The sequence below is a fragment of the Rattus rattus genome, chromosome 12 (genome assembly GCF_011064425.1).
Source record: "Rattus rattus isolate New Zealand chromosome 12, Rrattus_CSIRO_v1, whole genome shotgun sequence".
Taxonomy (NCBI): Eukaryota; Metazoa; Chordata; class Mammalia; order Rodentia; family Muridae; genus Rattus; species Rattus rattus.
This window is the reverse complement of record NC_046165.1, coordinates 91,460,109-91,487,589: the sequence shown is the minus strand read 5'-3', so window position 1 is coordinate 91,487,589 and position 27,481 is coordinate 91,460,109. Positions and strand designations below refer to the sequence as shown.

At 48.2% G+C, this 27,481-nt stretch overlaps 1 protein-coding gene across 1 annotated transcript in view; it reads left to right on the top strand.

The window, feature by feature from the left end:
* The window catches only part of Dupd1 (dual specificity phosphatase and pro isomerase domain containing 1), a 40,068-nt gene that overhangs the window by 6,705 nt on the left and 5,882 nt on the right, over positions 1-27,481 (top strand). The window contains exons 2-3 of the mRNA XM_032917788.1: positions 7,012-7,237; positions 22,469-22,689. Coding sequence (XP_032773679.1) covers positions 7,041-7,237; positions 22,469-22,689 — 418 coding nt within the window. The 5' untranslated portion in view covers positions 7,012-7,040. The remainder of the gene's footprint in view (positions 1-7,011; positions 7,238-22,468; positions 22,690-27,481) is intronic.

Here is a 27,481-nt window from a genome sequence, read left to right as displayed (position 1 = left end):
GCGAACCAACTTCCACTGTTTGTCCTCTGACCTTTACACTTGTACTACGTGGACTGTGATGGTTTGCATATGCTTGGCCCAGGGAGTGGCACTATTAGAAGGTGTGGCCTTGTTGGAGGAAGTGTATTACTATGGGGGTGGGCTTGGAGACCCTCCTCCTAGCTGCCTGAGGATGCTTTGTCTGTTCCTGGCTTCCTTCGGGTGAAGATGTAGAATTCTCAGCTCCTCCTGCACCATGCCTGCTTGGATGCTACCATGCCCCTGCCTTGATGATAATGGACTGAACCTTTGAACCTGTAAGCCAGCCCCAATTAAATGTTACCTTTGTAAAACTTGCATTGGTCATGGTGTCTGTTCGCAGCAATAAGACCCTAACTAAGACAGAAGTTGGTACTGGGAGTGGGGTATTGCTGTGATAGGCCTGACCATACTTTCATTTGGAAGAATGTGGATTTTGGGACCTTGGATTTAGAAAGCAGTGGAATGCTTTAAATGAGGCTTAATGGGCTCTCTTAGTAGGAATGTGGACGTCTTTGTTACTGAGAGTGGTTTAAACTGTGCAGGCCTGGCCCAAGAGGTTTCAGAGGAGAATTTTGGTATGTGCTGTAAAGACTGCTTTTGTGGTATTTTGGTGAAGAATGTGGCTGCTTTTTGCCCTTGTCTGAAGAGTCTGCCTGAGGCTAAGGTGAAAAGACTCAGATTAAATTAAATTGACAAAGGAAGTCTCAGAAATGCCCATCATAGATTTTGTTCTCTGGTTTAGTCTCATGAAGAGCGTTTAGTGAAAAGAAGGGAAGTTGAGAAAGGAAAAATACACAATATGTGGTTCAAGTATTAAAGGGACACCTGGAAGTGAGATGCAGCCGAATCCTGTGTTCAAGGATATTAAATTGAATTAAGAGTAATGACCTTGGGGTAAGATCCCACCCAGCTAGGTTAGCTCCAGGAGACTAAGTACAAACCTTTAATCCCAGGAGACAGACAAACAGATCTCTAAATTCAAGGTCAATCTACAGAGCAAGACCTGGACAGCCACGCTTAGGCAGGGAAGGAGTTGGAAAAGAGGAAGCTGGTGACAATGTAATAGAACAAGGGAGCCATGTTCCAGCTCCTGCAAGCAGCAGAACTCAGCAGCTTCAGCCATGTCTCTGGCTTTATAGTCAAGAGGAGAAGGAGACGACTGGGACAGTTGATGCTGGTTAGCTGGAGCTAAGAGAGAGATTAGCATCACTGAGGTGAAATCTTCTGGAAAGTACTTTTTGAGAGCTGTGTTCCAGAGACAGTCAAGGTTGTACCTCATGCTGCAGCTGGACTTGGTAATGTGTAAGCATCACCCAGGTGGTACTGGTCTTGAAGGCATGAAGGGGTCATGAAGAGCAGCTGAGGCTGGGCACTGTGAGAGCCATGGAAGGCCATTGGTGAAGGTGCGGCCTCAGTTGCAATTGATGGCCCAGGACTGAGGGGGTCAAGCAAAGGAGGTGAGGCTTGGCACCATGAAGAGAGCCTGTGAGAGGCTACCGGTGATGCCTAGTTGCAACAGAAGACCTAAGTGTATTGGAGATGCCAGTACCATGGGATGATCACCAAGAACAGCTGAGACAGTGGAGTGAATCCACCTGAGTGCTACAGAGGGCAGAGCTGGAGAAGTGAAGCCAGCCCTTTGGAGGATCACGTGTGGATCCCAGACATTGAAACAAACTGAAACATTGAAGCTGCCTTGGAGACCCAAAGACCTTAAAGATACCAGAGCCACGGGCTATCAGCTGAGGAAAGCTGCTACCAGGGAGTGGAACCAGCTCAGGAGAAAGAAGTTTGTTGCAGTCAACAAAGATGACAAAGGAGTTGAAGACTTAAAGACCCCTTTGACATCAGACACGGAGACGGCAGGGTTTGGAGTTTGCCCAGCGGGTTGCCTGTCTTAATTCAGGGATTACAGTTAAGTGATTGGATTGAACTGGAAGAGACTTTGAACTTTGGACTTTGAACTTTGAACTTTGGACTTTAACATTGTTGATACTTGCTACAGACTATGGTGATGTTGGAAGCTGGACTAAATGTACTTTTTTATTATACTAAGTTTACATATGGTCTCCATACACTCATGTGTTTGAAGAGCCTATGGAGGCCAGGGAGTGAAATGTGATGGTTTTGCATATGCTTGGTCCAGGGAGTGGCACTATTAGAAGGTGTGGCCTTGTTGGAGGAAGTGTGTCACTGTGGGGGTGGGCTTGGAGACCCTCCTCCTAGCTGCCTGAGGATGCTCAGTCTGTTCCTGGCTTCCTTCGGGTGAAGATGTAGAACTCTCAGCTCCTCCTGCACCATGCCTGCCTGGATGCTACCATGCCCCCGCCTTGATGATAGTGGTCTGAACCTCTGAACCTGTAAGCCAGCCCCAATTCAATGTTGTCCTTTATAAAACTTGCCTTGGTCATGGTGTCTGTTCACAGCAATAAGACCCTAACTAAGACATGGACTAAGTACACATGTGCCATGACACGAACCCCCCCCTAAAGTAAATAAAATGTGAAAACATATATATCTTTAAACAATAAAAAAAAACTGAATTGCACTCCTACACAGAATGACAGTTTGCTGTCCCCTATCAGAGGGGCACCGACTCTTTAGTGCCACAGTCCTTGCTATTCCCTAATGTTTCTTCCATGTGTCTTCCAATAACAGACAAGTTATTGTTTGTTCTTTAGCATCTAACTACTGCCTTCCACTCTGCTAATTATGTCAGCGACCTGTCCCCTTCGTGAAGGAGCCAGAGTTGGCTTTTGTTTCTCTGACAGGGATGCTCTCACGGGCCGAGAAGCCTTGAGAGCTGGCGTTTGGTTCTTCAGGTCCAAGCCTTTAAGGATGAAGCTGTAACAGGAACCTGGAAGCCTGCCTTGACAGCCTGCCCAGCTCTCGTTATGACATTTAGTCTGTGATTGATAGGGTATGTCATGGAGACCTTGGCAGTTCATCTCTGAGTAGAATCTATGGAAACCAAACAGAGCAGACCTGTCTTCCCCTTTTGGCTGTGATCTGGGAAACAGGCTCTCGCTGCCTCTAGAAGAATGAGAGGTTTGGGAGCTGTGTGGGTGGGGTTTGGGGGGGGGGCTGGCGGGGCGTGCACAAGCCGCCTTCAGGATTTGGAAAGATTACAGATCTGTGGTTTCTGGACAGCCCCATGCTTTGTTCCTACATCGCGCTGGAAGATAATAGATCCCAGAGCCCCTTCTAAGTGCCAAGCCGCTCTGGGTACACAACGCCACTTCCTCTTCTGTCTGGAAACGCAGCCAAAGCTTTAATGCAGGGCCGGGCTGGGAATGGTTCCCTCCGCCGCAGCCTAAAGAGAGGAGAGGCCTCACAAGGGTGCAGTCCCCTTCAGTGGTCAGAGGATCTACATCGGAACAGACTCCAGCATCTCCTTACAATCGCACCTTTCCAAGTCCCCTTAGCGACAAGCAGGACTCACAGGGATTTAAGCCACCGGATTTAAGAATCCGATGCCAGACTTAGAAATAAGATGAGTGGGTGCGGTGGGGGTGCACTAAGCAGCACATCTTTGCAATTAAGGCTGCTGTGGTCCTAAAGGAAAGTTGTAACTATGGTCTTAGGAGACCGAGGAGTCTGGGCTGGTTCCTACAAGGGAAGCTTCAGGTAGACCTTGCAGTTACGCCATCCACCTCCCCAGAACCCCAGCAAGCAGGCCCACGAGTCAAGCGCAGGTCTCAGCAACCACCCCTGGAGGAGGCACAGTCCACTCAGTGTCCTCTCTGCACTTTCCTCCCCGGCACCCAGTCAGGCCAGGGAGCCTCAGCCCTACTTCCAAAGCCCTTATTGAGTTCCCAGCCAGACTGCACAGGCCTTTGCCGTTCATCAGTGGTCTCATTCTTATCTGTTCACCCGTTCGTCCAAGTCCTTCCTCTCCCAGGCCTGGATCTGCATCGGGAACCAACGCCCTGTTCCTATATCACCGAGAAGACCGAAGGCATTTGGGGCATCCGTACAAGAGTTTTCTTGACTCTTCAGCCACATGTCAGTCAATTACGATCGTCTGCGAGCATAGACTCTTCTGGGATCTTGTTAAAATACTGGCTCTCCGTCCCTGCCTTGGTCCAGTGTGTAATCCCAGAATCTGTGTTTTCAGCTGGTTCGATGGCTGTAGTAGAGCTGGCCTTTACAAACACACTGGCAGGCTCCAAAGCAGGGTCCCTGGGCCACACACGCTTCTGCCATCCCCCATCCTCAGGGGCAGACACTGATAGCTACTGATCTTTTCCTGTACCTACTGTGAACTTGGGAGAATTGAATTCCTGACACAATGGTTTTGGTCTTTTCACTGCTCTTAAATGTTTAAATTTGTTCTTAAGAGACTGGGGTCTCATTCTCAATGCTTAGATTCCTGGCCTGAAACATCCTCCCAGAATATTTTGGACCGCAGGCACGTACCCCTGAGCCCAGCACATTTGAACATTGAATCACAGGGAATCCTAAGCACACAATGAGAAACAGTAACTATGTCGCAACCATTCTCCAAACCCAACTACCACCCCTAGCCAGTCCTGCCTCACACACACCTCCATCAGCACCCCAGCCTCCAATACTGTGTTGTTTGCATTTATACAGCTATATGCTGATATTTTGATTTTATATGTGTACATGCCACAATGCATGCGGGAAAGCCAGAGACAACCCTCTGGAGTCTATTTCTTCCATGTGGCTCCTGGGGGTTGAACTCAGGTCTCCAGGTTTATATAGCAAGCATTTTATACCTGCTGAGGCATCTTGCTGGCCCTCCAACTATATTGTTTATGATGCAAATTCTATACATTATATCACTCATCTGTTAGCATGTAAGTATTTCCCCCCTTTTTTTTTTTCATTGTTGAGATAGGGTTTCTCTGTGTAACCCTGGCTGTCCTAGAGCTTGATCTGTAGACAAGGCTCAGAGTTCTGCCTGCCTCTGCCTCCCAAGAATGGATTTTTTTTTCTGGAGCTGAGGACCGAACCCAGGGCCTTTCGCTTACTAGGCAAGCGCTCTACCACTGAGCTAAATCCCCAACCACCCAAGAATGGATAGTAACTGTCCCTATATCCAGCTTAAAGATTTATTTTTAATCGTGTGTGTGTGTGTGTGTGTGTGTGTGTGTTGTGTAGAATGTGCATATGAACAGGTGCTAACAAGATCTAGAAGAGGGTGATAAGTACCCTTGAAGCTAAAGTCATGGCCACTTGTGTACCATCTGACTCATGGGTACTGGGAACTGAACTTAGGTTCTCTGAAGGAGCAGCACAGGCTCTAAACTGCTGAGCCATCTCTCTCTAGACTGCGAACTTGTTTTAAGAATCATCACCACATGAGTGTTTAATGTGCTTGAATCCACTGGAGTTATTTTTAGTTTGTATGTCCAGAATGTCCTTTTCTGAGAAGCTCGAGCCTTCCAAATTGCATTCGGGGTAGTGCTCGGTTCTTGCGTTTTCCAAACCTCCCAGCCTTCCTGATAGTCTTTCTTCCATCTCACTCTCCCCACCACCCTCCCGCTCAGCAGACGGGCGCCGCATGTGCCAAACATCTTTATCCTTTCTCTCATGTGTAACGTGGGGATAATAGCAACATTCACAGAGTTAAGACTGAGTTAGTGGCTTTAAAGAAATGGGAACAATGGCACCTGTCTCAAAACAAGTGCTTTGTCAGTTTGATCGATCATCCTTCAGTACCCATGGAGGAGTGGTTCCAGGCCTCAGGCTACCAAAGTCCATGGATGTTCAAGTCCCTCTTACAAAATGGCACTGTTGTGGTGGTGAAGCGGCTACTGTGCTTGCTTTTTGGTAAGGCAAGAGCTTGCCTACCACGCACCAAGCTCAGGGTTTGACCCTCAGCACCCTATAAACTGGGAATGGTGGTACAGCCCCTTAAGGTCAGCACTGTAGAGGTAAAGACCAAAGATAAGAGACTCGGGATCCTTGAGACCAGTCTGGGCTACAAGAGACCCTATTTCATGGGGGGGCGGGGCACTATATTTGCATATGAACACCACACTTCCTCCTGGGGACTTTAAATCATCTCTGGGTTACTTGTGGTACTTGATACGGTATTTGTAGTGTGTGAGCAGTAGTTAATTAGGGAGTAATGTCAAGAGAGAAAAATCTATGCAGGTTCAGAACAAGTACCCTTTACTCATCTGAGCGTTTTGGTCTTTGGTTGGTTGAACCTTTGGACTGGGAGCTGTGTGGATTAGCAGCTACAAAGGTCTGATCTACTTGTCAAATCAACAAAATTCCCTGGGGACAATGGACACATTTCCTTCGCATCCCATCAGCGGTGTCCCGAAAGTTTTCAATCTGCAGGCACAGCTGTCTACCAGGGACATCTCTCTTGGCCCCCTGAGAGGGTAAGGCAGCAGCAGTCAGACTTCAAGCGTAAGAGCCATGAATATGATCCCAGGTATCCTGAGGAGATGGCCAACGCTCACACAGACAACTTCCCTTCCACCCCAAAGCTTCAGAAGTAGTGCTTTTGTGTGTGGCTGTCAGAACCAAACCACACCCACTCTAGATTCAGCCACCTGTCCTTTCTTCTGGGCAGCTGTTTCCTGCAGATTCTGAGCGAACCATAGCTCTATTCAAACTCAAAATGTCCCGAGATAGTAAGTTCCAGTCAGATAAAGGAAAAAGCAGCCACCAGAGGAACTGGACCTAATAAAAATAAAAATTAAAATAAAAAAACCAAGGGGGATGGGGAACTGGCTGCCCAGATTCAAGCTGCTCTTGGGTGTGCTATAAAATCTGCTTATACTTCCTGAGGATTTGGCTGTGTGAACACTGGAATGTTGGGGAGTGTCGTTTAACTGTCATCATGGCCTTTCTCACTTACCTGTGTGGCTTGGGGTGAGCAAGAAGGGGGCATAGCAGGCGAGGGCACGCCCACCAAATTAAGTTCTGCTTCTCACTTCCTCCATGAAGCCCAGCATCCCCCACCCCCCACCCCCGCTAACCCTATTCCCACCCTCTCTCATGCAGAAAGGAAAAGAACCTCCCTTGGCTCCAGAATGGCATCAGGAGACACAAAGACAAGCGTCAAGCATGCCCACCCCTGTGCCGAGAGGTTGTCCCTGCAGCAGGAGGAGGGAGAGGCTGAGGACTACTGCACCCCTGGAGCCTTCGAGCTGGAGCGCCTCTTCTGGAAGGGCAGCCCCCAGTACACACACGTCAATGAGGTCTGGCCTCGGCTCCACATTGGTGATGAGTAAGTTACAGGCTCAGCCCTGTTGCCCTGGGGAATGCAGTGTCTCCTCCATCACTCTCTACCAATGCGTACTGACAGGCCTGGCCTTCCTGCTCAGCTGTTTTATAAGAGGCAAATTAGTTAGTGCTCATTTCCACTTTACAGAAAACCCAGAAGAAAGCCTAAGCAAGGCGGGCTTACTTTTCTCTTGGGCATAATAAGTCCAAAGGAGGGCTTAGCTGAGGCTAGCATGGGGACAGCACGGGTATGGAGACAAGGGTTTCTGGGAAGTGTTTCACCATCATGAGGGTCTAGCATTTTCTTCATGGTTGCTCATGATCCAAAATGCTCACAGGGCTCTGCTGCGACCCATAGGACCCAGAGAAAAGGAAGCTAGGGGAAAGGAACTCAAGAAAGGCAGCTTTCCAAGGGGAAGCCTAGCCTAAGACTTCCCCTGCACCTAGCTGCAAGAGAAGCTGGAAATGTAGTCTAACGTAACTGTTAACACAGTAGGAATGGGAGCTTGGTATAGGAGTACACCCTCCCGAATATGTGTCTGCAAGACAGTAAGTCAAAAAACTCAGCTCACTGCCCCTTTTGTAGGACTTATTCTATTTCCCCATTTCACACACACTGTGAGAAAGGTCTGATGATGATTATGGCCACTGTTTTGGGACCACTGTGTGGTAGGCACTACCTTAAGCACCCTGCAAACACCACCTCATTTTTTTTTTTCATAATAACCCAATGAAAGAGAATGTCTCAAGGTAAGGAAACTGAGTCACAGAGCTGTTTAGTAAGTACCCCATATCCTAAACCTTGGTGAGAGAGAGCTGAGGTTCATGACCTCTACTTCAATCTGAACTGCAACCCAAGCTCTGCCGGTCCTTGGAGCAGATGGACAGGACCCCTGTGCATGAGCAGATGGACGCTCAGAAGAACAAAGGTAAACTATTTAGCACGGGCAGTAGCCCTTGTCTTATTTTTTTTCCCCTTAATCTTTTTCATTTGTTTAAGGTCATAGGAAGTTAGAAAAATTGCGTGCTGTTTCCTACTTAACTAAACGAAATAGCGGGCCATAAAAACAAATTGCAAGGTAAACATTGTGCTGTGAGCCTATACTCCCAGCACGTCAGAGGTCAGAGACGTGAAGACTACGAGTTCAAGGTCAACGTCGGCTATACAGTGAATTCAAGGCTAGCCTGGGCTTATGAGATGCTGTCTCAAACAAAACAGACACACATTTCTCTTTTTCAATTCTTTCCAGTCTAAGGCCTTGCGCTCCCTAGGCAAGTGCTCTACCGCTGAGCTAAATCCCCAACCCCTCTTTTTCAATTCTTAATTCTGCCAATAACAAGTATTAAGTTTGGGTTTTTAAAAGCAGTGTGTGTGTGTGTGGGTGTGTGTGTGTGTGTGTGTGTGTGTGTGTGTGTGTTCCTGTGTGCACATGTGCAAACCACAATGTACACATGGAAGTTAGAGGACAACTAGATGGGGTTGGTTCTCTCTCCACCATGTGGGAACCAGAGGTTCTGAACTTAGGGTATCTGTCTTTGCAGCAAGCACCTTTACCCGTTGAACCATCTTGCTCTGTCCCCTACATTAAGTTCATGTGTTACATTTACTTTCTGTGTGCTATTTCAAAGGTAAAAAAAAAAAAATCATACAAGCACACACAACAAACAAGGCACTTTCCTTTCATTGAAACAGATTGACCTTTCTAAAGAATTTCTTTTCATTACGTAGACACGTGTATGCCTTCGGGGAGCGGAGCATACGAGTGGCCTCTGCTGGGCCAGGGTGTCCGAGTCTCAGACCCCCTGGAGCTGTAGTTGTGGGCAGTTGTAAGCTGTCCAAGGCGGGTGCTGTGAACTGCTGGGGTCTCTACAAGAGCCTTTTTAATTCTTAACTGCTGAGCCGTCTCTCTAGCTCCACAAATGGCTGTTTTGCTGTGTTTGTTGAGACAGGGTCTCAGGAGCTCAGGCTTAAACACTTTCTTCTTTAAAAAACAATTTCTACAATGTATGCTGTTCTGCATTTTTAATATTCCACAGTACAACTGTGGTACAATTTGTCCAGTCATTCCCCATTGAGAGCATTAGGGAAACTTAGGCAAGGGGTACACAGAACTCAGTGTACTGTTTTCTCTTAGAATCCAGCTCTACTGGGATATAATTTATGTGCCATAAACCCCATCCTCTTAAATTGTACAATTCAATGATTTTATGATACTCTCAGAGTTGGGCAACCACCGCCTGCACATCTAACTGCAGAACATTTTTATCACCTCAAGAGGAAGCCAGGCTCCGTTAAGCAGCCACTTCTTACTCCCGTCTTCCTCAGGCCCCCTGCAGCCACCAGACTACCTTCTGTTCTTGTACATTTGCCTAATCTGGACATGGTACACCAATGGACTCGTAGATCAGGTGGGCTTTGTGACTGGTTTGTTGTCCTTCCACCTACTTGTCACGGTTCATCCACGCCGTAGCACGTCACTGCTCTGTTCTCCTTTACTGCCAAACAACCTCTGTGTTATATTCGTAAATTTCCCATAAGTCAAACTTAGCTGTTGTCGAGGAGGGCATACATTTTGACCTCAAATATCACTTTAGGAAGAAGGTAACTCACAGGAACGGGTTCGGATACACAGGGGTGTGAGCTCAGTACTGTTTGTATGGAAGACGATGGGTGGTAGAAAGCACACCTTCAGAAGGTCTGGAATTAATCCAAATGCCACCACTATGCAGTCAGCTTGGATTCAATGAAACAGGCCGCGTCCTTCTCAATGTTACTGTCCGTGCTGGGTCTACCTCTGACTCTAGTTCACGTTCAGTGCTCACCGGAGCACTGCTGGGATGTTTTCCCCTTGCCGCAAAGAGAGAAGAAAGGCACGGTTAAACCGTGACCTGACCCGGACGTGGTGCGTGTCACGTTTTGTTTTATTTTTGTTTATAAGGAACTCTGATATAGTCTGGCTTCCCAACTCCTAATCTTCCGGCCTCTCCCTCCTAAGGGGGAGATCATAGGCATGTGCCCCCAGCTCCCAGCCATCTTCATCCATATTCCATTGGGCCCCTAAGTTCACATGAAAACATCCAGTTGACAGGGTCAGAAAAGCAGAAGCCACCCTGGGGAGGGAGAACAAACATTCTAAAACCTAACACTGCCCCCTGGAATGATGTAGTGGCTTTTGGACGAGATCTTTTACCTTTCTGGATCCGTGTCCTGGCTTCTAAAGAAGTTGCTGAGAAGCTTCAAAGCCTAAAGGAAAGCGTTTTAGAAATAGCAAAGTGACAACAAACTCCGACGTCATGGTAACTGTCGTTAGTGAAACATCCAAAATTGTAGGTGCCGGCCAGCCTGTAGGAGGCGTAAGGAAGGGCTGCTTTCAGGGAAGCACTGTGAGTGACTGAGAACAGACACGTTCGATCGGCTCAAGGGGGTACCAAACGATGGCAAATGCTTGGTTTTTGACCTCTGAATATAACCTTGCCGCTTTCAACCAAGACAATGTCACCACCCTTTCAAGACAATCCTACTATGTTTAATCAAGCCCCAACACACACACATACACACACACACACACACACACATACACAAATGCAAACATACACACATACATACACATGCATACAACACACACATGCACACACATATACACACATGCACACACACGTGTATACATACGCACACATATACACTCACAAACATCTATACACACGCAACACACATATACACATGCACACACATGTACATATATGCACACACAGTCTCTATTTTTACAGTCTCTAATATACAGTCACACAGCTCTACACACACGCGCGCACACACACATGCACTATAATCACTCAATGACCAGGCAGCTCCAAGTCAGTTGTGTGCAGAGAACAGAAGTCAGCTCAGCCTCATGTTTGACCCTGATCCTGGACTTGGTATGATGCCCGCTTATCAAGTTTCACAGACTTTAAAGGGTCATGGATTTCACGGCCGAGCAGCCAGGCGATGCTCTAACCCCAGCTGCAGGATGACAGGAAAGCCCGAGTTTCTTGGTCTCCCTGGAGGTATTACCCAAAGCCCAAAGCTGGCTCCACAGACAACAAGCCCCAGTTTTCACTTAACATGAGTCCCCACCCGCCTATAAAGCACCTAGGATTTTGAAAGCCAGATGTCAGACTCTGGAGGACAGTTAGGAAGGCATCTACCATCTACTGCTGGAACCCAGGCCAGTGACTCCTGGGGCTTGCCAGTGGCCAGGGTTATCCCCAAGAAGATGTCCAGTCTTTCTCCTCCAGGCCCTCTTTATGGAGACCTGTGGATGGCTGAGCTCTTGAGCCACAATGTCGGGTTTCTGCAGGGCTCGGGCCTGACCATCAAGCCCTCCGAACTTCTGTTTCCTCATCTAATGGATTTAGGATTTAAGAAGTCCTCTCAACGCCTCCCCAGACGCTCTCCTGGCTTCCCAGTCTAAGGCTTGTCTCTCGAGGACTGCCTGAATGTGCACTCAGTTCCAGGGTTGTCTTAAGGGGTTCAGCCCCACTGGGATGCCTAAAAACCTCAAGTCCCCATGATACATCAGCCCCACAGAGGGCCTGCTGGGTCTGTGGAGGATAGAGCATGGGCCAGCAAGTCACCTTGTAGATGTCCCCATGGAGAACTCATCCTCATTCTGCATTCACTCCCTGTAACTTGGTAAGGGACTAAGTCTGCCCCAGTGGGAAGCAAGGCTCCCAGAGAGTGGGCAAAAGCCCCCCTCTTCCATATGCGGGGTACAGAGTTCAAGTTCCCATTGTGTGTGGCTGCTAACTGTCTGCTGGCCTTTGGCAAAACATTTTATTGTTCTAGGACTCGGTTTCTTTATTTATTAAATAAAGGATGATTTCAAAAGTCCCTGTCTGGCTGTAATATACAATCCTTTTAAAATCATCCTATTTAATAAATTAGGCTTTATTAGGTTCAAGCACATACTTGTGTTATTACTCTTAAGTCATTTAAATTAGATTCAAATTAGGTTAACCAAGTGTTGCCCTCCAGAGAGCCAGGGACTAGGAGATAAGAATAATTCATGGCCTCTTATCAATCAGCAGCCCTTAAATGGGTACCTCAAGAACTGCTTGAGCACGCTTGAAAAGCACGCACTTCTGTGATTTAAATATTCTCGCCTTGATCTCCTCCACATCTTCCATTTGCTTAGCAAAACCTTTCTTTCTTTCTCCCCTTTTTCTCTCCACGTAGTCAGCAAGAAGGGCACTCTGTCTTACCACCGTGAAGGAACTGCACAGTCCTAGGCAGGGCAGCTGAAAACGATGAGTTGACACAGAGTAATTGAGAAACCTCTCTCCTCACAGTGGTGTCCTTTGCTCTTAAACTATGCTGCCCGTAAGATGGGGCCCAAGGCGACTCCCACCAAAGCCTCGTTTCAGGGGGCCATCAACAACCCTAAACCCTTCTTTGAGAGCCAGGTCTGTCACGGGCAAATGCCAGTGTCCGGGTCTGATTCAGTAATCTCGAAAGCCGGAAGCATCCATGTCCTGGGCCTGCAGCTGGGGACACTGGAAAGGGAGGAGGGGGGCTCCCTTAGATGTATCAGGACAGCTGTGACCCTCTTCCCACATACAGACACAAAATTATTGTGGCCTCAAAGTACCAAGCAAAGCTGACACCTGACCTGCTGCTCCAAGGAGAGGCGTGGCCAGGGTAGGATGCAGCAGAATGTGGCAGCGTTAACAATATCTCTGGCTGGGTCTTTCCCAGAAGAACCAGAAAACCTGAACTTCGAACCTTCAACTATTCCAAGAGGACACTAGTCAGATAGCCAGAGAAAGATGTCTGAAGACCCGGCCAGGCCTTCTCATGCTAGGCTAATCTTTCTTGGGCAAGGTTTGAACAACGTGAAAGACTTTCGTTGCAAGATGAGCCAGCGACCTAGTTTAATTACCAACACATTATGTTTCGAACATGGGCTTTCAGCATTTATTCTCCCTCCTTTCTTGGAATCCATCTTGGGGGACAAATTGTGGGAGAGAAGCAGCAGGGGAAAACGTTTCTAGTCTTTTTTGTTTTTGTAAAGGTTTCTAGTTTTTTGTTTTGTTTTTGTTTTATTTTTGAGACAGGGTTTCTCTGTGTAGCCCTGGCTGTCCTGGAACTCACTCTGTAGACCAGGCTGGCCTCGAACTCACAGAGATCTGCCTGCCTCTGCCTCGAATGCTGGGATTAAAGTCCTGTGCCACCACCATTGCCTAGCTAAGGTTTCTGTTTTCTAACAGAGGATATCGTTGTGTAACCTTTCCTCCTGCTTCAGCATCCCAGGGCTAGGGAATGACAGGCCAGCCTCACCATGGCCAGAGGGACGAGATTTCTAACAGGAATTAAAAATCCAAAGGAATTAAAAACCCACCCCCATGTCTCTATAATAACTTGTCTCTCCTGAGTACTAAGGAAATAATATCAATAAAATCATAGTACACAATTATGTAGTAAATGAATGTAGGGTGCTTATTACTGAATTTAAAAAACATAGACTAAAAGAAAAAAAATCAGAATTCCCTATAATCCCATTCTACAAAGAAAAACATCCTGATGTAAAATTTCCCATTGCTCCCCCATGGAATTTCTTTAATCTGGCAAAGAAGAAACTTCACAATCCCTGTAAGGAAAGCACTATCTGTGTAATCGGGTCCATTCGGCCAGCAAAGAAACGGGAGGCCCCGGAGGCTTTAGTTGAGAGGTTTTAATTCACACAGCAGTTTAAGCTGCTGCCCCTGAATGGCCTCAACCTGTGCTAGACCAGCAGGCGGGGGGGGGGGGGGGGGGGGGGAGCCAGCGAGTTTCACTTTCACACCCAATGACTTAATGAGACCAGAAGCTAGGAACACCCACGGCTCCAAAATCCACCTGCGAAGGATGCACACAGCCCAGACTCCAAGGGAGGACAACGGCATCAAGGCCACAGCCAGGAACGGCACACCGTGACTACCACGGTGTTACAGACTGTAGATTCAAAAGGGTGCATGGCACAGGCCACATACAAACAGGCGCTTGCGACCAGACGCCCAGACCAGCCGCAGGCTGACCTCTGCTGACGACGCCAGAACGGGAGGTAGCGATTCCTAAGGGGATTCAGTACAGAATCCGGCGACATGGGAGTGGCTCGTTTTTTTCTAGCTGAAAGAAAGTGGCAGATGCTGTGCATGGATTCATGTATTCAGGCTATAGATGCCTCCCTCCTTGGCTATGTACAAGAGCTCATCAGGGAAATGGTGTTGGCTATAGAGGCTGAGGGACTTGGGCTGGGATCAGGACAACAAAGATCTCAGTGTGGGGGTTGGGGATTTAGCTCAGTGGTAGAGCGCTTGCCTAGCAAGCGCAAGGCCCCGGGTTCAGTCCCCAGCCCCGAAAAAAAGAAAAAAGAAAAAAAAAAAAAAAAGATCTCAGTGTGTGTGGCCCAAGGAGATGTTCTAGTTTTCTTTCTTTCCTCTCTTTCTTCTTTCTTTCTTTCTTTCTTTCTTTCTTTCTTTCTTTCCTTCTTTCTTTCTTTCCTTCCTTCTTTTTTCCTTCCTTCCTTCCTTCCTTCCTTCCTTCCTTCCTTCCTTCCTTCCTTCTGGCTGGCTTAGAATTCACAGAGATCCACCTGCCACTACCTCTCGAGTGCTAGCATTAAAGGCGTACACTACCTAGTATGCACATGCAGCCTAGCACGCTTTCTAGCATGCTAGAACCCACAGCAGTTTGGGAGAGGGAAAGGTAGTAACCTGGTTTATAGATTATGGGCCATCATCAGAGGAATCCAAGGCAGGAACTCAGGGCAGGACCAAGGGAAGTGAAGCAGAGACCACAGAGGAACACTATTTACTGTCTTGCTCAATTACTTTCCTTATACAGCCCACACCCACCAGGTTAGGACCTCAGTTAAGAAACTGTCTCACAGACGTGGCCACAGGCCAGTCTCATCTGGGCTGTTCTTCATTTGAAGAACTCTCTTCCCAGGTGAGCTAGGTTTGTGTCAAGTAGACTGCTGAAGCTAACTATGACCGACAGAGTTTGAAGCAACATTTCAGGGGGTAACTCCCAAGGAACTGGCAGGACGTTGGGACAAGAATCAGGAGGAAAGAAAGGAAGGGCTCTGAGTGGCCGAGGAAACCAGGCCATGTAAGAAGGATTTTGCTGCAGTTAGAACCCAGAGCTTGGCCAGGGGTTTGTTTGCAGGGAGGGAACTAAGGAGACGTTAGTCAAACCAGGGATCCACAATGTTCTCAGAATAAACTCCACGGGCAGGGGCAGTGGTACTTGGCAGTAATCTCAGGACTTGGGAAGCTAAGGCAGGAAGAACACAGGTCCAAGGGCAAACTGAGTTACCAACGGAGGCCCAGTCAATAACAACCAAATAGAGCAAAACCACAGGGGCCTCCAAGGCTCACGTTTGGAAAGAATGTCCCACCTCGTTCCCAAGCCAAGTTAATGAAAATGAGATACCTTTTTTTGCCTGTGAGATTCACAAATAATAAAATTTGGAGGGGCCAGAGAGATGGCTCAGAGGTTAAGGCCACTGACTGCTCTTCCAGAGGACCTGGGTTCAAATTTCAGCAACCACATGGCAGCCCACAACTGTCTGTCACTCCACGATCTGACACCTCCACACGGACATGCGTGCAGGCAAAATGCCAATGCACATAAAATGGAAATAAGTTATTAAAAAGATAAATAAAAATTGGATTGTAGGGGACAGAAGAGGTGGCTCAGAGGTTAAGGCCACTGACTGCTCTTCCAGAGGTCCTGAGTTCAAATCCCAGCAACCACATGGTGGCTCACAACCATGTGTAATGAGATCCGATGCCCTCTTCTGGTGTGTCTGAAGACAGCTACAGTGTACTCATACAATAAAATAAAATCTTAAAAAATAAATTTATAAAAAAAAAAAGGAATGAATGTCAGATATAGCTTACCTAATTATTATGCATGTATGTGCCCTGTGTGTGTGTGTGTGTGTGTGTGTGTGTTGGGGGGCATGTGAGGTACGTGCACAGCCCAGTATACAGAGAACACTCTGTACACTCAGTCCTCTCCTTCCACCTTTATGTGGTTCCAGTGATCCTAGTCAACCTGCCAAGTTTACACGGCAAGTGCTTTACCCACTGAGCCATCTCACCAACTCTCAGAGAGATTTTAAATTGCCCATTCCCCTGGGCCCAGTAACTCTGCTTTTAAAAGACTCCTGTGCTGAGCAGTGGTGGCATACGCCGTTGATCCCAGCGCTTCAGGCAAGTGGATCTCTGAGTTCGAGGCCAGCCTGGTCTATTGAGAGTTCCAGGTCAGCTGGGGCTACACAGAGAAAAACCTTGTCTCAAAAAAAAAAAAAAAAAAAAAAAAAAAAAAAAAAAAAAAAACCAGATAAATAATAAGCAACAAAAAACACAGAAGTCTCCCATAACTGACGTGGCAGTGGGGTGTGTCTAGCTGCTGAAGGCCCCGAGGTGACATCGGCACCCACAGTACTCTGCCATGTCAAGGTGTTTGCTGTGTACAGATGTCTTTTGGAAACACCTCTGGTTTCAACTACCAAAATAAGTATCAGAATAAAACAATTTACTCAAATTCTTTGGTCTACTTACACTCTGCTATATCTGGTGTGCTCAGTAACCCCCCTCCTTTGAGAACATTTAAATTTTATTTTCATTTATTGTGTATGGTGTTTTTCCTTCGTGTATGTGTGCTACGTGTGTGTAGTGCCCTCCTAGACCAGAAGAGGGAGTCAGATCCCGTGGAACGGGAGTCACAGACAGGTGTGCACTGCCATGCGGGTGCTGGGAACCAAACCCAGGTCCTCTAGAGAGGAGCGGTTGATGCTCTTAACCACTGAGCCATCCTCCAGCTCCACTGTCCAGTCTTTTGACACTCAACAATGTCATCTTGAGAACTGCACAATCAAGTTATAAACAGACTCATGTTTTAAGTAAATCTATAATTTTGTGTTGGATATTCATAGCTGCTGCCCTTGGTCATACGCAGCTATAGGCAGGGCGCACCTGATAGTCTATTAAGCGATGGCATTATAGAAACAATGTATATCTTTCAGTTAATTTTTGCTTAAAAAATGCTACCTGTCATCTGAGCTGTTGGGAAAATGGTGGTGATGGACTTAGCTTGCTGTGGGGTGGCCATGCGTCTCAAACTCTAAGATAAAGTAAAAAGAAATGAAATAAAATAATAAAATGTAACACAGAGAATAGCTCAGAGGTAGATAGGACCCATGCTTGGCTTCTTGCCGGAGGCCTTGGGTTCAACACACACACACACACACACACACACACACGAACGCATGCACACATACATGCATATACATACATGCATACACATGCACAAGTACACATACATCACACAGGCACAAGCATACATACATCACACAGGCACAAGCATACATACATACATACATACACACGAATGTACAGGCATATACACATGCAGAGGCTCACATACATACATATAGACACATGCATGCACACAAACAGACACACACATATATAATCTTTGAAGGACAATAAGACAAGGCACAGTAAAACAAGGTATAGATTAGGCCTGATGGTGCAGGTCTATAATCCCAGGTCCTCAGGAGGCTGAGGCAGGAGGGTCACAAGTTCAAGGACTGCCCGGGCTACAGAGAGAGTTTAATGTCAGCTTGGGCAACTTAATGAGACCATGTCTCAAAATAAAAACTAAAAAGAGGACCGAGGAGATTCCTCAGAGGTAGAACACGCATGTAGCATGTACGAGACCTTAGGTTTCATCTCTAATACTGAACATAAAAATAAGAGGTATGTCGGTATGGTATTACGCCAAAAACATTCTCTATAAAAACCTACGTGTAGAAAAAAACCTGAAAGGTCTTACATTAAAAGACTAATAATATAATCTTTACTTCAGTGGGGTAGAAAGGCTGGTGGACTTTTTTTGTGTGGGTTTTATTTTCCACATTCTCACTGGGCATGTTATTTCTGGAAACAGATGACATGTGATTATTTTTTTTTTAAAAGAACACATTTCTTAGAACCAGATATTCTCAAAATTACCCAGACAGGAAGGCTGCTTTATCGTCTAAGTTATTCTGTGTGTGAACATGTTCGTGCCTGCCTACCTGTGTGTCATATGTGTGTGTGCACACGTGGGAGGATGAAAGTAGTTCTCTTGCGTGCACATGTGGAGGCCACAGACAGACAGCACTCGTCCTTCTCTGTCTTGTCCACTTTGTTTTTGGAGACTGGCCTCTCCCTGTCCCTGGAGCTCACCAATTCCGATGGACTAGCTGGCCGCAGGACCCAGTGGTTCTGCTTTTACCTTTCCGATGATGTTGGGTCTGCAAGCAGGCTCAGCACTGAACTGAGCTTTCCATGGGAGCTGGCGGTGATGATCGGACTCAATCGTCCTGTTTTCCAGGCGAGCACTTTCCTGGCTGAGACCCTTCCTCAGTCCCTCCTCATCCAGTCTCCAAACTTAAATTCCTGAATCTGTTTGTTGCTGGTTCCCTGAAGTCTTTTCCCCATGATCAGAGGATCCCATCATTTCAAAACATCCCTGGATTTCCGGGTTCCTTTCCCACATAACTTATCTGAGCCAATTATGCATCTGACCCTCAAATTAAAAACAACAGCAGCAGAACACAATACAGTGCCAGACGGAACCCTCCACCCACACTGATTTCAGGAACTGCTGAGCTGGGCGGGTCTGGGGCCTTGGACACCGGGTGTCTGCAGTCTAGGAAGCACAAGTTTTCATTTGTAAATTTCCCATTCTGCTGTAGGTGCTCCTTCAACGTCTCAGCCTGACTCCCAGCTGAGGGAAACCCCCATGTGTTGTATGAGGACACCACGCCCCCACCCCACCACATCCCCCACCCAGCTTGGGGGCATAGAGCCCTGAGAACTAGTGAATCTTAGATACCCTATCGGCTCTAAAGCTCTGATGGGTCCTTTCCTCCTTAGCCACAAAGGCAGGAGGGCGGGGTGTGTGGAGTGGTGTCAGCCAGCCTGTGGCAGTGCGCTATCTACCCTTGATCCTTGACCTCCCACAAAGCATCAAAGTGCAAACTGCAATCCATTCAGACCACCCTGGGATTCTGTGGAGACTGTGCCGATCACGGAAGGAGCAGTGTTTCTGGTGGGTTAGAGCTTCCTGTCAAGGACGGTTAGTTTTAATTTTTCGACCGAGCTCAGCCTCACAGTGAGGCTGATTGCTACTCAGCGAGACAGGCCGAGTTATTGGAGGCTTTAATTGAGTGCAGGTCTGTGTCCCCAAAGCGTAACCTTTATTGTTATATATTTGGGGACAAGAAGAAAGAGGAGAAAACAGGCCTTTTGGAGGGAAATGATGGAGGTTGAATGTGCTTTACCGCTGGGATGCCAGCACCGAGGGCCAGCTTGGGAATGGGGATGGGACAGTTACAGAATCTTAACTCCCCATGCGGCCCTCTAATTTTTGGGGACAGGATTCCTACTATGCAGCCCTAGCTGGTCTGGAACTCACTATTTACACCAAGCTAGCTGGTCTCAAAATCACAAAGATCCACCCACCCCCTCCTAAACACTGTCATTAAAGATGTGTGCCACCAAACTGGGCCCCCATTTTCTTTTCTTTTTCATTTTGGTTTGTTTCAGACAGGGCCTCACTCTGGTCCAGGCTGGCCTGGAACTTGTAACAATCTCCCTGTCTCGGTCTCCCAAGTGCCATTGCCTCTGGTTGTGCACACGGGCAGCTCCTATAGGCTCTGTGTAAAATCCTTCTCCCAGGTCCAGTGCCCGTGCTTAACTCTTTCCCAAGCTCTAGACTCCACTATTGCCTCCGTCAGCCAGCCTGTGGGGATGTCTGTGGTAGCATTTTCCTTATGGCTAACTGGTGAGGGTGGAAGGACCACTGTGGGTGGTGCCATCCCTAGGCTGATGTAAGAAAGGTAGCTGACTTGTGAGCCTGGGACTCTTCCCTTGGTCTCTGCTATAGTTCCTGCTTCTGATTCCTGTCTTAAGCTCTTGCTTTGGCTTCCCTTGACGGTGGATTCTATCCTGTAAACGGGACTCAACCCTTTCCTCACCCAGCTGCACTTGGTAATTGCATTTTTCACAGCCACAGATCAACTTAGAATAACGAGGGTCTTCAAAGGAAGCACAATGCTCCTCTGGCGATCTAGTGTTGCTGTCCGACACCTTGCTATCCTTCCTTGAGCAGTAGCCTGGTCTTTGTGCTGTTGAAGGACATCTTCTCTTCTTCTTCTTTTTTAAAAAAGATTTATTTATTTTATTTATATGAATACACTGTAGTTGTACTCCAGAAGAGGGCACGGCATCCCATTACAGATGGTTGCTGGGAATCGAACTCAGGACCTCTGGAAGAGTAGTCAGTGCTCTTATCACTGAGACATCTCTCTAGTCCAGACGTGGCTTCTTCAAGCCAAACCCCACACACTCTTAAAACACTGACTGTAGTTCTCTTTGACCTCCCAAATACTGACCCTGACATCCCAGTTTTTTTAAGACCAAAACTATATTCCTTTCAAATTTCCTCCCCTCTGATCCTCTCCCCTCCCCTTCTCTCCCCATTCCCAGGCAGTTGGCTGAGACGTGATCCCAGACCACGCCTCCCTCTCTTGCTTATACCACAGCAGCCACCATCAGACTTTTCTTGCTTCTGCTTCTCATCCCCTTCTCCATCTCTACAGGTCAACCAGACCGATCTTTTAAACAAATGAAATGCTCACCCCTTTTTAAACTATCTCTAGCTTAGAAGAGTATCCAAACTCCTCTTCTTGGTGGCCTAGCCATGACCCCATTCCCTGGCGCCCCGCCGTCCCTCCCCTCTCCCCCATCCCTTTAGCTGCATCCATAGCCTTCCCATTCTTCACACCTGCCTTTCCTTCAGTTCCTTCAGCCTGGGTGAAACACTCTTGCCCCAGTTTGCTTCCTGCCTCAGTCCAATGCCACCTCCTCAAACCTTCCCAACAGTCCCATGGCTTTGCTGTACTGTGCCATGTGGCCTTTTCCCCACATCTCCTACTTGTTCATTGTTGTTTGCCAAGCCCATTAGAATCGAGTTCCCCTGGGGCCCCTCCCCCAAGACCTTGGCTTGATCAGTCTGTTCCCTTCTGTTGCCATCAGCACATCGTAGAATCTATATTGTTATGGGGATAAATGATCAACTACAGACACTGTGATGTTTGCTCCATCACTCTCAGCTTCCACACTTTAGTTTGTGGTGTTTGGTATTTCTTGACATGGCCTGCCTCACCCACTGTCCTTTCCTCATTAAATGTTGACCCTTATAGTGAACAAATGCTCACCCTTGTAGCAGGGCAGATTTAAAGGTGTCTCAACCAGGAACCCCCAACACTCCTTCCAGGAAAGACTGCTTCCTCTGATACTCCAGCCAATGGCCTTTTTGTTTTGCTCTGGTCTGAGCTAATTACCTCAAAGCAACCTTTTTTTTTTTTTTAAATAAAAAAGATATATTTATCTTATGTATATGAATTCACTGTCGCTGTCTTCAGACACACCAGAAGAGAGCATCAGATCCCATTACAGATGGTTGTGAGCCACCATGTGGTTGCTGGGAGTTGAACTCAGGACCTCGGGAAGAGCAGTCAGTGCTCTTAACCACTGAGCCATCTCTCCAGCCCCAGCAACCTTATTTTTCTTTCTAGAAATTCTGCTGAAAACTAGGACTCTCACCTGAGTTAGAAATAGCTCCTTAGAACAACGAAAGCCCAGCTAGGCAAAGGGTTCAACAAAGCAATCAGTCCCCATTCATATTGTGTCCTTCAACCCTGTCAGCATCAATTCAAGAATTCTATCCAATCCCAACGAAATCCTCCGAACCACCAATTTGAAGCCATTTTTCCCAGCTATGACCTCCAAACTCATAATGTTTGGAAGCTTCAGAATAGAGGCCTCTTTTAAAGGTTCTCCCGGGGGCTCTGTGAAGCAGGCTCAGATGAACAGATTGTTTCAGTGGCCTCTGGGGAGATCTGGCAGGTCCACCTCCGGGACCTGCGGAATAAGGTGAATGATCCAAAGGGAAAGGGCAAATGCTCAGGCTGCACCTTCCCCAGGGGTAGCTTTCTCATAGTCAGAGAGCCAAACAGTGCCCAGCGGCCTCTGGAAGTGCGCTCGCTGCCTTGGGCCTTTGCTTGTAATGGGCGATTACAGGGTCCAGCGTGGAAAGCCGTGCATCGCCCGCAGGGCGCGGCGTCCACCGACCGAGCCTTCTCCCTGCGCCCAGGGCCACAGCGCTGGACCGCTACGGGCTGCAGAAGGCCGGCTTCACGCACGTGCTGAATGCCGCACACGGCCGCTGGAATGTGGACACCGGGCCGGACTACTACCGAGACATGGCCATCGAGTACCACGGCGTCGAGGCCGACGACGTGCCCAGCTTCGACCTCAGCATCTTTTTCTACTCGGCTGCCGCCTTCATCGACTCGGCGCTCCAAGACGACCACAGTAAGAGACCCTTTCCTACCCTGCCCTGCCAAGGCCCCGCCCCCGGACTGAAATCCCACCCCATTAGGCTCCGCCCCCAAGCCGAGGCACCGTCCCCCTCCTGTCCACCCTCTGCCTCTGCCCTGCCAGGTCACGCCCCATGGCATGCTATCCCCCATACGTAGGCGCCGCCCCAGGAAGAAGACTGGTTTTGGCCAACCCAGTCTTGCCCCAGTGGGTCAGAAGCAGGACCTACAAGAAAGTGATTCTCAAACCTGGTGCACTGAAGCTCAGGATTGCTGGCAGGGATTGGCTGAGCTAACTGCCTCTCCATATATGTTGCTCCAGTGTTGGGAACAAGAACCCTTAAAAAGGCAAGGGTGATCCAGAGTGGAGCATGAGGAGGGTGGTGCATGCCTTTAATCCTAACACTCAGGAGGCAGAGACAGGCAGATGTAAGTTCGAGGCCAGCCTGGTCTACAGAGTGAGTTCCAGAACAGTCAATGATAGACAAAGAAACCACATCTTGAAAAACAAAAACAAAAACAAAAATTAAAGAACGGCAAGGGTGGTCTGGAAGCCCTCAAAACTATGAACTGTAGTCAAAACATTAATCACACTTGGACCCACACTTGACTAGACCCAAAGGTTTCAGTGCCAGAAAATGTTTAAGGAACTGCTTAAGACTCCAAGACGGACTTAAAATACTTCTGCTAACCGGGCACACCCACAGACTACCCTCTAAGATACCCACCTTTTAAAAGTCAAGGGCCCAATATAAACCAGCTTGGGTATGCAAGACTAAGTCACTTCAGCTGGGTACACTTCCGCACATTCCACGGAGGCCAAAGGGACGTCACCTCCCTAATCTGTGCCCTGACTTCAGCCTCTTGTCACGCCCCTTGCTGAATCACCACTTAACTCAGGGTATCCAGTTACCAGAAGCCTTTCTTGCCACAAGAGGTTGGCATTACAAGGCTCACTGACCGACTGACCTGCTTCAGGAACTTGCAACCTAGGGCTAGGTCTATGCCAAGTCAGCCAGACCTGTAGACCTTGGTGGCTGTGCTGGCTCTTGGCTCCTCAACCAGCCATAGCCACCCACAAAATTTGTCATCTTTCTGGTTCAGAGGACACCGTGCCAACGAACAAACACCACCCACAGAGCTGAGGTGATTGGATCGGAGGATGTATCATTGTAACCCGTCCTTTAAGAACTCTATTTAAGGGCTGTCTTTTGTATTCTGTACGCTCCGAGTTTCCACACAGGATCAAAAAAAGCAACCAGATTCTGGTTCATCTCCAGGAGGTAAAATTCACCTCATTGTACTTGAAGTTAACTGAAAACATATTGTGTGTGCATGTGTGTGTGTGGGTGTGCATGTGTGTGTATGTGCAAGTGTGTGTGTTTGTGCACGTGCGCACACGTGTGTGTTTGTGCACGTGCGCACATGTGTGTATTTGCGCACACGCGCACACGTGTGTGTGCATGTGCGTGCGTGCGTGTGTGCGTGTCTCGGGGGTGACGTTGTGCAGCAATCCCGCCTTTCAGTATCTGTTTCCTGTGCTCGGTTGTGGTTTTTTATGTCTTACAACTCCTTCTTAATGGAAGGGGCCTGGCAGGCCTTGAGGAAGACAAGGCTGTGATTCCTCCCGTGATGAAAATATTTACCTTGAGCAGCTATAATGAGGAGCAGCAGCAGAATACACAAAGCCCTTGGCATGGAACCTGGCGTGCAGGAGGCCCGCGGATGCCCTTGATAGAGAGAGGCCATGCACTGCGAAGTGTGTAACCGTGCCAGCATGTGCACCTCATCATCGTAAAGTTTCCGATCCCAAAAGAAAAACAGAGAGGGAGGAAAAAAAAAAAAAAGACATTCCGACTTTGAACTTGTACGATCTACTCACATGAAAGCTTGTCTTAGGACCCTGGGGCACTGTTTAAGAAGCTGCCTCACTGCCAAATCGCAAAGATTCGGGCTCCGGAGTTGGGTGTTCAAGGCCTGCCGGGCAGGGTCACATCAGCAAGAAAGTATCAGGCTGGTGCGTGACCGGGTGTGTGAAGGCGCGCGCTAAAGGATGGGTCAAGAGGAAAGAGCATACACGGAAGTCTGAGAGTGTGCGGGAAACGGAACAGATGGGTCACGTGGGCCGGTAAAACGTGGGCTGACTGATAGCCACACTGGCCGATGGGGTTCGGGGTTGGGCTCCGTTCTCAGTGACCTTTACATTTGGCTTGCCTAAAGACTTCCCCAAGCCAGGGTCCGAAATGCCAACCCTTCAGAACCCAGCATCCTCTGAATGAATGGTGCCAGCGGCTGGTGAGGCAGCCGGATGGAGGTCTGGGGTGAAGACAGCCTGGTTGGTGTCTCCTCTGATGGCCGCTGCTGCTTATTCATTCCCGCCAGCGTTTCTGGTGAGAATCGACGCCAGCATGGCAGAATGTCTAATTTTTTTTCTTCAGGGGAAACCTCCAACCTGGATTGTACTGTCAGACTGCTCACTGCTTGTCGTCTCTGTCCTACGTGGGCAGGGGAACAAAAGAGAATGCTAGTTAGCTCAGCGCCAGCACTGCCACAGACTCCAAGAGAAGAGGACGACAGGTGTCCGGCCTATCGGCCGCATGCAGGGGGTGGCTTGACCTACACTGGGAAACCAAGGGACACTCTGTGGAATTTCTGAGCCAGACCTGGTCGGTCGCATGTTTCCTATTATACTCCTGACATAAGAGGTGTTGATAGACAGTCTGGCCCGAAGGCAAGGCTTTCTCTTTCTTCCTTCTTGACTTTCTTGCCCGTCTTGGCAAGTCCCATCCTAAAATACACCACCTGCCCACGCCCCTCACTGCCGGCTCTTTTTGAATTTGACTTTTTTTTTTTTTTTTAACACTGGGAATTGAATTCAAGGCCCTACATCTCCCGTGTGGTTTTTCCTTTTTATAGTTTTTAGTTTTTAGTTTTCTTTTTCGTTTGCTATTTTGTTTGTTTGACACAGGGTCTGGTTAAGTAGCCCCGACTGTCCTAGAATCAGGATCCTCCTGTCTCAGCTTGGGTGCTGGGATTACAGGTTTGTACCACTGCAACCAGTTTCCTGTTGAAAACCTGCTGTAGTGCTGTGGGGTCAAACTTGCCACAGCCGGTCTGTCATCAGCCTCTGGGGTCTACTCCGACCCTGTGCCCGTTTGACCTTTTTCAAGAACTAGGCAACCTCCATCACGATGGAAATGCTGGATTCACAACTCGGTCCGTTATCCTGCCCGGTAGCTGAGAAAACAGGCCCGTAGAGCCAGGCGGTGTGCCCAGGGTCACAGGACTATCCGGGGGCAACACTCACAAGGCCAGGGAAGAGCCCCTCCCCCCTGGCCTCACAGGACAGTCTTTTGTCCTTAATGTGAGTGTCTCTTTGGTGACTGTGCTATTTAGAGGTCACTGAATGTCACAGAAGTGGAGACAAAGCCAGCAGCTGGCTATAGGATCTGACACAAGTGAACATCCTGCCTCACTGGAGAAAGAACTGACAAAATGCTGCCCCAGATGCTTGCAGGAGCTCGGGAACATCGAGTGTAACGAAATCTCCTAGGAAACGCCAGACATCACCCGCTCAGAAGATCAGGTTTCAGCATCACAGCCTGCCCAGGCAGCTCTGTCCCTCTGTCTGCCTGTGGCGCTCTCTCTCTCTCTCTCTCTCTCTCTCTCTCTCTCTCTCTCTCTCTCTCTCTCTCTCTCTCTCGTTTTTTGGAGACAGGATTTCTCTGTGCCACAGCCCTGGCTATCCTGGAATTGGGTCCATAGACCAGGCTGTTCCTAACTCAGAGATCCGCCTGCCTCTGCCTCCCAAGTCCTGGGATTAAAGGCATGCGCCACCACCACCCAACTCCGTTCTTTGTCTCAAACGGGACCCAGCCTGCTTTTGAAGCCATCACAAAAATCTATTACAGAACCCGCAGATTTTGCTCAATGGCATGGCGTTTTCTTAGCCTTGGTTTGGGTCCCCAGCACAACAACAAGGAAGAAGGCAGAGGCGGAGGCAGGTGGATCTCTGTGAGTTTGAGGCCAGCCTGGTCTACACAGCAAGGCCCAGGTCAGCCACAGCTACACTGTGAGAGCGGATCTCAGCTAAACAAACAAACGGAGAGTTTCAGAAAATAAAATGTAGGCTGTGAAGACAGCTCAGTCGGAACCGTGCCTGATCGCAGATCATGTGAGACCCCACGTGGACAAACAGACAAAACCAGACGAAGGGATGCACTCTGTGATAGCAGGCGGTGGGTATGGAGACAGGCTCATTCCTGGGGTTTATAGCCAGCCTTGCCTACTAGCTGGGTGAGTGAGTGAGTGAGAGACTTTGTTACAAAAAGCAAGGCGAACGGTGCCTAAGGAATGACATCTGAGGTGAACCTCTGGCCTACACACACACATACTCACACACACACACATATACACATACATGCTCACACACATACACACACACACACATACACATATGCTCACACACATGCTCACACACATACACACACACACTCACACATACACACATATACACATACATGCTCTCACACATACACACATGCTCACACACACATAAACATACATGCTCACACACACACACTCACACACATACATACACACACACACATACATACACACACACACTCACACACAGGGTGAACAGTGCCTGAGGAATGACATCTGAGGTGAACCTCTGGCACACACACACACACACACACACACACACACACACACACACATGCTCACATACAGCTCACACACACATACCCATCCTCTCACACACAGCCAAAAACATCCACACACAC